This window comes from Montipora foliosa, chromosome 14 (genome assembly GCF_036669935.1).
Source record: "Montipora foliosa isolate CH-2021 chromosome 14, ASM3666993v2, whole genome shotgun sequence".
Classification (NCBI taxonomy): Eukaryota; Metazoa; Cnidaria; class Anthozoa; order Scleractinia; family Acroporidae; genus Montipora; species Montipora foliosa.
In genome coordinates this window covers 23,039,727-23,050,900 of record NC_090882.1, presented here as the reverse complement: position 1 = coordinate 23,050,900, position 11,174 = coordinate 23,039,727, and the positions used below count along the sequence as shown (strand labels likewise).

The 11,174-nt window shown below is 39.6% G+C and overlaps 1 protein-coding gene across 1 annotated transcript in view; it reads right to left on the bottom strand.

Moving 5' to 3' along the window:
* The window catches only part of LOC137985386 (AP-2 complex subunit sigma), a 5,780-nt gene extending 2,799 nt beyond the window's left edge, over nucleotides 1–2,981 (bottom strand). The window contains exons 1-4 of the mRNA XM_068832993.1: nucleotides 2,844–2,981; nucleotides 2,609–2,758; nucleotides 634–747; nucleotides 32–91 (exon numbers count right to left, since the gene is read on the bottom strand). Of these exons, the coding sequence (XP_068689094.1) occupies nucleotides 32–91; nucleotides 634–747; nucleotides 2,609–2,758; nucleotides 2,844–2,846 (327 nt within the window). The 5' untranslated portion in view covers nucleotides 2,847–2,981. The remainder of the gene's footprint in view (nucleotides 1–31; nucleotides 92–633; nucleotides 748–2,608; nucleotides 2,759–2,843) is intronic.
* Between the last annotated feature and the right edge of the window lie 8,193 nt (nucleotides 2,982–11,174).

Sequence of the window (11,174 nt, the reverse complement as noted above, 5' to 3'; positions counted from 1 at the left end):
TAGAATGAGCAAAATAATCATTGTTATGTACCTTGTAAAAGTTGAACACCAAGTCTAGTTCACACACATTGTGAAAGAATTCATTTAAGACCTGAAAGTTTAAAATAAAGCTTTGAAGTTCTTGAGCAGAAATGAACAGCTTTCATTGATGTAAATAATACTGCAACCACAGATAAACGTGGGCTAAATGTTTAGACATAATTTCTTAACGTAATATAGTGGTAACTTGGGTCATGCTCTGCTAGGATCAACCATTTCAAAAACCATTTTCAGTCTACAACAGAAGGCAATATTTTGCTTACGGAAAATGTCAACACAGGCTGAAGTCATGTCCAACAAGTTTAAATTGGCAGCAAAGAGTACAAAAGAGACTACTCATCCTTTTCAACCGACTGAACCTAGCCGTGAATTGGGTGAAAGAGTTTATCAACCAAACTAACAAAGGAAGGTTTTCATCCTGTGAGATACAAAAAAACCCCAACCAAACAAAAGTGGTTTATCTGAAGAAAACACAACCCCACCTTTGGCTATTTTACCCCCTAAGAAACTGCTACTTGCAGAAAGTCTAGCTATTGAACCTGTTCTAGGCCTAACAAATTGAGGTAAAAACGTTTTGGACAGTCTTGGCCTCACCTCCACAAAGTTATGAATGGCTTCTAAATAGTACAAGTTGTTGTCATGAACATCTACACAGAAACAGAAGTAAAGTCCAGCGTAACGGCGATATACGATCTTGAAGTTGCGAAACTGAAACAAAATATTGCAAAGACAACATTTCACATTGCTACCTGTAAAAAAGAGATACCGTAATATTATGCAGGGTTTTCAATAAGAGTGCAAGCAGGTGGAAAAATTTATGGAGTGGGCGGGGAAAGCTTCAAAAAATTTGAGGCATTTTTCCCACTAATCAGGATCTTCGTTTGAGGCTGGAGAGCGGACGTTTCGTCTGATCGTTTCCCATTCCATGTCCTGTACTTTGATGCCAATAATTGAGCCTGGGGTTTGTTTGATTTTTTATTATAAATTTTTTAACTTTCCTTTTTAAAGAGAATTTGAGTGAACTCCAGCTTTGCCTTGGAAACTGATTCTTGGGTTCCAGAAACACAAAAAATTTCCTGTCGGGGGGGGGGGGGGGGGGTATGCCCCCAGACCCCATGGGTAGTTAAGTTCACACCTTGCGACGCCAAAAAATGTCACAACTGGTGCTCTCAGAAATACGTCTGCTACTTTCCAAAACTGCTGAAACCCCTGACCAGCCAACTCAAAACCAACCTGAACTGGTACATAAACTGCATCATTTTCCCACACTTTCATCGCCAATCATATTAAATTACTGGTTTGCACATGTGACTTCAAGGTGGCCATGTTGGATGGCAAAAACAATGACTTGTCTCTTCACTGAAAACTAAACTTTATTGTTATATACAAATTATGCCGCTAGGTGAACTCTAAAGAGGTATCACAATACCTCTAGCGTCTCAAACATGCTCCAGGGCCTTGGCTGGAGGTCACTAGAACAAAGGAGAGCGGATGCAAGACTTTTTCTCTTGTACCAGATCCACAGAGGACATGTTCCAATTAACGCCTCCAAATATAATATCTCCGACCCATGACAAGTAGATCCCGGCATTCCCACAATAATAGCTTCAGCCCTCTCTCTACCAGTACCTCGTCTCACAGCATATCCTTCTACCCCAGAACTATCACTCAATGGAACAATTTACCTCAGTGTATTTTTCATGCTGATGACCTTAAAGGGGCTAGGTCACACTATTTTAGGTAATTTTGTTCAATTTTGTTAATTATGAGCTCTAAACATCAAATTGGCAGAGCAAGAGTCTTTCATTTGCAAAATCACGGCCACATAACAACTGAGAATGATTTTCCAGCTTTGTAAATGACATTTTGATATAGACTGATATAAATTTGAAAAAAAGGTGGGCCGACGTTTTTCAAATTTACCGAAATCAATCCATTTCAATCCTCTCCAGTTTTGTCCATCCATGTCCCTTCTTGGCTTCCCTGTGTTTTGTTAGTTTTTCTATAGTTTTGAACAATTATTTTGATATTTTAGTTAATTCTACGACCATTCGATCAGTGCTGCAATTGCCTAAAATTGCGTGACCTAGCCCCTTTAACTCATTCAAACATTCCATCTCACTAATCACTCACAGTCCTGTAAATTAGTTATTTTTTTTCCCACTATTACGTTTTTCTGTATTCTATTCATTTTATTGCTACACCGGTGACCCCAGCCATTAATCTTCACGAAAGAAGGGTAGGCTGTAATGGTAAATAAATAAAAGTAAATATGCGAAAGGAAATTGTATTATAGTACCAACCAACATGGCCACCTTGTCACTTGGGTGAAAACTTATACATGTCATTGCCAGGAATTCTGATTGTTCTGTTACACTTGCAATTGGTCTGAGTATTCACTTTCGTTTTGGTTATGAGACACTAATTTATGTTCAAACTCACTCTACCACGTGCGCAATTTATGTATGAGCTAAACTTACTCACTTGGCATGAAATTACAAGCAACTAAGATTTTGACAAATCACATGACAATTTTAAAAAAACCCTCCGCATGTTCGTCATTTCATACCTCTACAAAGTTTGTGTGCTTGGCATCTCTGACCGTGACAAGAGCGTGGACTTCTTCGATGAGTTTCTGCTTCTCGTCATCGTCGAAATTCATGTACCATTTTGCTAGTCTTGTTTTACCAGCCCGGTTTTGAATCAAAATAAAACGTATCTGTCGGAGAATAAACACAAAGAGTTATTACAATCTATCAGTTGACAGGCGGTAGAAAACAAAACCCGAGATTAAATATCCTAACCATAACGTTTTGCAAATTTTTCAATGTTTTTATGATCGCTCCGAACTATAAAATTTCCAAGATGGCGGCAGTATTCGAAAATTCGCAAGGCATTGTGGTCATTGTTCTGCTTCCCAAGGCTTCCCCGACAAAAATAAACTGTTAGCTCTAGGAACGAGGTTGCCGGTCGTAATTTCATGATACGCTATCACGAATATATGCAAATGAGTTAAAGGAAAGTGTAAGCTACTCCTCATGTACACTAAAATGAACTGTCTACATAGAAACAACTATCTACACTGTCTACAGTAGGAACAGTTATATACACTGTCTACAGTAGGAACAGTTATCTACACTATCTACAATGGGAACAGCTATCTACAGTGTCTACAATGGCAACAGCTATCTACATTGTCTACAGTAGGAACAGCTATCTACACTGTCTACAATGGGAACAGCTATCTACACTGTCTACAGTAGGAACAGCTATCTACACTGTCTACAATGGGAACAGCTATCTACAATGGGAACAGCTATCTACATTGTCTACAGTAGGAACAGCTATCTACATTGTTTACAGTAGGAACAGCTATCTACACTGTCTACAATGGGAACAGCTATCTACATTGTCTACAATAGGAACAGCTATCTACACTGTCTACAGTAGGAACAGCTATCTACATTGTCTACAGTAGGAACAGCTATCTACACTGTCTACAATGGGAACAGCTATCTACATTGTCTACAATAGGAACAGCTATCTACACTGTCTACAGTAGGAACAGCTATCTACACTGTCTACAATGGGAACAGCTATCTACGTTGTCTACAGTAGGAACATACACTATCTACAATGGGAACAGCTATCTACATTGTCTACAATAGGAACAGCTATCTACACTGTCTACAGTAGGAACAGCTATCTACATTGTCTACAGTAGGAACAGCTATCTACATTGTCTACAGTAGGAACAGCTATCTACACTGTCTACAATGGGAACAGCTATCTACACTGTCTACAGTAGGAACAGCTATCTACACTGTCTACAATGGGAACAGCTATCTACAATGGGAACAGCTATCTACATTGTCTACAGTAGGAACAGCTATCTACATTGTTTACAGTAGGAACAGCTATCTACACTGTCTACAATGGGAACAGCTATCTACATTGTCTACAATAGGAACAGCTATCTACACTGTCTACAGTAGGAACAGCTATCTACATTGTCTACAGTAGGAACAGCTATCTACACTGTCTACAATGGGAACAGCTATCTACATTGTCTACAATAGGAACAGCTATCTACACTGTCTACAGTAGGAACAGCTATCTACACTGTCTACAATGGGAACAGCTATCTACGTTGTCTACAGTAGGAACATACACTATCTACAATGGGAACAGCTATCTACATTGTCTACAATAGGAACAGCTATCTACACTGTCTACAGTAGGAACAGCTATCTACATTGTCTACAGTAGGAACAGCTATCTACAGTGTCTACATCAGGAACAGCTATCTACACTGTCTACAGTAGGAACAACTATCTACACTGTCTACTATGGGAACAGCTATCTACATTGTCTACAGTAGAAACAGCTATCTACACTGTCTACAGTAGGAACAGCTATCTACACTGTCTACAATGGGAACAGCTATCTACAATGGGAACAGCTATCTACATTGTCTACAGTAGGAACAGCTATCTACATTGTTTACAGTAGGAACAGCTATCTACACTGTCTACAATGGGAACAGCTATCTACATTGTCTACAATAGGAACAGCTATCTACACTGTCTACAGTAGGAACAGCTATCTACATTGTCTACAGTAGGAACAGCTATCTACACTGTCTACAATGGGAACAGCTATCTACATTGTCTACAATAGGAACAGCTATCTACACTGTCTACAGTAGGAACAGCTATCTACACTGTCTACAATGGGAACAGCTATCTACGTTGTCTACAGTAGGAACATACACTATCTACAATGGGAACAGCTATCTACATTGTCTACAATAGGAACAGCTATCTACACTGTCTACAGTAGGAACAGCTATCTACATTGTCTACAGTAGGAACAGCTATCTACATTGTCTACAGTAGGAACAGCTATCTACACTGTCTACAATGGGAACAGCTATCTACACTGTCTACAGTAGGAACAGCTATCTACACTGTCTACAATGGGAACAGCTATCTACGTTGTCTACAGTAGGAACATACACTATCTACAATGGGAACAGCTATCTACATTGTCTACAATAGGAACAGCTATCTACACTGTCTACAGTAGGAACAGCTATCTACATTGTCTACAGTAGGAACAGCTATCTACAGTGTCTACAATAGGAACAGCTATCTACACTGTCTACAGTAGGAACAACTATCTACACTGTCTACTATGGGAACAGCTATCTACATTGTCTACAGTAGAAACAGCTATCTACACTGTCTACAATGGGAACAGCTATCTACATTGTCTACAGTAGGAACAGCTATCTACAGTGTCTACAATAGGAACAGCTATCTACACTGTCTACAGTAGGAACAACTATCTACAGTGTCTACTATGGGAACAGCTATCTACAGTGTCTACAATGGGAACAGCTATCTACACTGTCTACAATGGGAACAGCTATCTACAGTGTCTTCAGTAGGAACAGCTATCTACACTGTCTACAGTAGGAACAGCTATCTACACTGTCTACAATGGGAACAGCTATCTACATTGTCTACAATAGGAACAGCTATCTACACTGTCTACAGTAGGAACAGCTATCTACACTGTCTACAATGGGAACAGCTATCTACATTGTCTACAGTAGGAACAGCTATCTACACTGTCTACAATGGGAACAGCTATCTACATTGTCTACAATAGGAACAGCTATCTACACTGTCTACAGTAGGAACAGCTATCTACACTGTCTACAATGGGAACAGCTATCTACACTGTCTACAATGGGAACAGCTATCTACAGTGTCTACAATAGGAACAGCTATCTACACTGTCTACAGTAGGAACAGCTATCTACACTGTCTAGAATGGGAACAGCTATCTACATTGTCTACAGTAGGAACAGCTATCTACACTGTCTACAATGGGAACAGCTATCTACATTGTCTACAATAGGAACAGCTATCTACACTGTCTACAGTAGGAACAGCTATCTACACTGTCTACAATGGGAACAGCTATCTACACTGTCTACAATGGGAACAGCTATCTACAGTGTCTACAATAGGAACAGCTATCTACACTGTCTACAGTAGGAACAGCTATCTACACTTTCTAGAATGGGAACAGCTATATACACTGTCTACAATGGGAACAGCTATCTACACTGTCTACAATAGGAACAGCTATCTACAGTGTCTACGATAGGAACAGCTATCTACACTGTCTACAGTAGGAACAACTATCTACACTGTCTACTATGGGAACAGCTATCTACACTGTCTACAGTAGGAACAGTTATATACACTGTCTACAATGGGAACAGCTATCTACATTGTCTACAGTAGGAACAGCTATCTACATTGTCTACAGTAGGAACAGCTATCTACACTATCTACAATGGGAACAGCTATCTACACTGTCTACAGTAGGAACAGCTATCTACACTGTCTACGATAGGAACAGCTATCTACATTGTCTACAGTAAGAACAGCTATCTACATTGTCTACAGTAGGAACAGCTATCTACAGTATCTACAATGGGAACAGCTATCTACACTGTCTACAGTAGGAACAGTTATATACACTGTCTACAATGGGAACAGCTATCTACATTGTCTACAGTAGGAACAGCTATCTACATTGTCTACAGTAGGAACAGCTATCTACATTGTCTACAGTAGGAACAGCTATCTACACTATCTACAATGGGAACAGCTATCTACACTGTCTACAGTAGGAACAGCTATCTACACTGTCTACAGTAGGAACAGCTATCTACATTTTTTACAGTAGGAACAGCTATCTACACTATCTACAATGGGAACAGCTATCTACACTGTCTACATTAGGATCAGTTATATACACTGTCTACAATGGGAACAGCTATCTACACTGTCTACAATGGGAACAGCTATCTACACTGTCTACGACAGGAACAGCTATCTACATTGTCTACAGTAGAAACAGCTATCTACACTGTCTACAATGGGAACAGCTATCTACACTGTCTACGACAGGAACAGCTATCTACATTGTCTACAGTAGAAACAGCTATCTACACTGTCTACAGTAGGAACAGTTACATACACTGTCTACAATGGGAACAGCTATCTACACTGTCTACAATAGGAACAGCTATCTGCATTGTCTACAGTAGGAACAGCTATCTACACTGTCTACAATAGGAACAGCTATCTACACTGTCTACAGTAGGAACAGTTACATACACTGTCTACAATGGGAACAGCTATCTACACTATCTACCGTAGGAACAGCTATCTACACTGTCTACAGTAGGAACAGTTATCTACACTGTCTACATGGGGAACACCTATTTACACTGTCTACAATGGGAACAGCTGTGTATACTGTCTACAGTAGGTATACTGCCTACAGTAGGGACAGCCAACTAGACTGATTGCAGTTTAAACAGGAAGGAAAAGATGGGGTCATAACACTTGATTGAGAGGAATCATTAAATGATCATTAAAGTAAAGGGCTTGGCTAGTTTGAAAAGTAGAAACTTCAGGAGCTGCAGATGACTGAGGCAGTAACCTATCTCAAACGGACACAGAACGAATCAATCCCTTTATCCAACAGCGTATCACCTCCAGGATGATCGCAAATGGATTCACAGTCCAAGTGGAGGAGACGTTTTTTTAAAGAGAGTTAAGGGAGACCGAACACTGGACAAATTCTGGAGAAATCACACCCGACTAGTGATGAGGGAGACGCGGGTTCAAATCCCGCTCAGGACAGTTACAGTTTTTCGATTTCCCCAGCAGTTGTCCAGTGTTGGGTCTCCGTTTTATATATATAAATTGCACTCGAGAGAAAATTGCTTTAATTCAAACCCAACGCGTTTCGGCTTCTGCCTTCATCAGGGGTTTTTGCTTCAGGTATAATTACAAATGGTTAAAAAAAATTACTGTGACGTAATAAATAGAGTGATTTAGTAATCACGTGCCAATTAGTTATGGACGTAATGTTCTTGCGTTCTAGAGCAGAAGGCCCTTTATAACTTATGTTTTTAAACATCATTAACGTACGCACTACTTTATAAAGGTCTTTTGCACTTCTAAACTCTAGCCAGTACGTTTATTCAGTACAGTAGGCTGCAGGGTTCTTAGCCTACTTTGCCAAATATTTCCCTTTCGCGGGGTAATTCTTTTTGCCTTGTCTTTCTTTTTGCTTTTTGGGTTAAGGAGGAAGTGCTCCGTGATTTCGCAACTACAAAAAGCCTTTTTAATGTGGTTCCTCTGCTGGTTCAGCCGTATGTTGAAGCCTGGCTCACTCTTTCCGACATATTTTGTAAGTTGCAAATGTTACATTCGATAATGTAAATCACCTACGTTGATTGGCAATTCACTGCATATCCTATATCATTCACAGTCTGACTCTGAGATAACAATCTAGTGACTAAACACACCTGAACTAAATAGGGTGGCGCGCAAGGGACATGGCATTTCGTGATCACTTTCCCGGCTTCAAATTTCAAACTTAAAATTCCGCGTTTGCAAACTCAACTTTTTAAGTGTAGAAACTCGAAATTTTCAATTCAGAAACTCGAAATTTTGAGTTCACAAACTCGAAAATTTGAGTTTACAAACCGGTCAGAGTAAAATAAAACTGCAGACAAGGGGTAAAATGCAGACTACATGTAAGGTTATAATTCTACTGTTGAAAAAGCCCAAACCCTTCAGAAGTGCTAACTTAGGCCTAATTAGGCACAAAATAATATTTAGGCTTAACTGTACATGTTAGCTACATTATAACCTTTCTTAATCTGTAGTCTGCATTTTACACTGACAAGAGTTTCGAAACTCGAAATTTCGAGTTTGCAAACACAAAATTTCCAGTTTGTGAACACAAAATTTCAAGTCTTTAAACTCAAATTTTCGAGTTTGAAATTTAAAACAGGAAAACTGATCACCAAATGCAATGTCCCTTACCGGCCACCATAACTAAATACGTGACCTAGTAATGTCAAAATTTGATGAACCAACTAGTGAATTATCCGTAAAAGGTTTACACTATGTTCCTGCTATAGAGTTAGACTACAACAATATAGAATTTAAAAAAAGAGTACTAAGGGCTTGATGGTCGTTTCTCTTCTACGATCCGAGTGCCTTTCCACAACTGACGATTTTTTATTCTAAATTGACTTTTGATCAGTAACAAAGATGTCTAAATAACAAACAATACAAACGATAGCAAACACAAAGCAAACAATACAAAGGTAAGCTTTCTATCGATAAACAAATAAAATAACAGCTCCTGTTGTACAGAGTAAACACATTAGCTCCTAGTAAAGACAGTGTACACAGCTGTTTCCATTCTACACATGTAAAGAGAGCTGTTCCCATAATACTACTGTACACAGTGTAGACAGCTGTTCCTACGGTAGACAGTGTAAATAGCTGTTCCTACTATAGACAATGTAGATAACTGTTCCTACTGTAGACAGTGTAAATAACTGTTCCCATTGTAGACAATGTAGATAGCTGTTCCCATTGTAGACAGTGTAGATAGCTGTTCCTACTGTAGACAATGTAGATAGCTGTTCCCATTGTAGATAGTGTAGATAGCTGTTCCTACTGTAGACAGTGTAGATAGCTGTTCCTATTGTAGACAATGTAGATAGCTGTTCCCATTGTAGACAGTGGAGATAGCTGTTCCTACTGTAGACAATGTAGATAGCTGTTCCTATTGTAGACAGTGTAGATAGCTGTTCCTACTGTAGACACTGTAGATAGCTGTTTCCATTGTAGACAGTGTATATAACTGACGATTGTATACAGTGTAGATAACTGTTCCTACTGTAGACACTGTAGATAGCTGTTCCTATTGTAGACAGTGTAGATAGCTGTTCCCACTGTAGACAATGTAGATAGCTGTTCCTACTGTAGACACTGTAGATAGCTGTTCCCATTGTAGACAGTTTAGATAGCTGTACCTACTGTAGACAATGTAGATAGCTGTTCCCACTGTAGACACTGTAGATAGCTGTTCCCATTGTAGACAGTGTAGATAACTGTTCCTATTATAGACACTGAAGAGAGCTGTTCCCATTGTAGACAGTGTAGATAGCTGTACCTACTGTAGACAATGTAGATAGCTGTTCCCACTGTAGACAATGTAGATAGCTGTACCTACTGTAGACAATGTAGATAGCTGTCCCATTGTAGACAGTCTAGATAGCTGTTCCTATTGTAGACACTGAAGAGAGCTGTTCCCAGTGTAGACAGTGTAGGTAGCTGTTCCTACTGTAGACGATGTAGATAGCTGTTTCTACTGTAGACAGTGTAGATAGCTGTTCCCATTGTAGACAGTGTAGATAGCTGTTCCCATTGTAGACAGTGTAGATAGCTGTTCCTACTGTAGACAGTGTAGATAGCTGTTCCCATTGTAGACAGTGTAGATAGCTGTTCCTATTGTAGACACTGAAGAGAGCTGTTCCCATTGTAGACAGTGTAGATAGTTGTACCTACTGTAGACACTGTAGATAGCTGTTCCCATTGTAGACAGTGTAGATAGCTGTACCTACTGTGGACAATGTAGATAGCTGTTCGTACTGTAGACACTGTAGATAGCTGTTCCCATTGTAGACAGTGTAGATAGCTGTTCCTACAGTAGACAGTGTAGATAGCTGTTCCCATTGTAGACAGTGTAGATAGCTGTTCCTATTGTAGACACTGAAGAGAGCTGTTCCCATTGTAGACAGTGTAGATAGTTGTACCTACTGTAGACACTGTAGATAGCTGTTCCCATTGTAGACAGTGTAGATAGCTGTACCTACTGTAGACAATGTAGATAGCTGTTCCTAATGTAGACACTGTAGATAGCTGTTCCCATTGTAGACAGTGTAGATAGCTGTTCCTATTGTAGACACTGAAGAGAGCTGTTCCCATTGTAGACAGTGTAGGTAGCTGTTCCTACTGTAGACGATGTAGATAGCTGTTCCTACTGTAGACAGTGTAGATAGCTGTTCCCATTGTAGACAGTGTAGATAGCTGTTCCCACTGTAGACAATGTAGATAGCTGTTTCTACTGTAGACACTGTAGATAGCTGTTCCCATTGTAGACAGTGTAGATAGCTGTTCCTACTGTAGACAGTGTAGATAGCTGTTCCCATTGTAGACAGTGTAGATAGCTGTTCC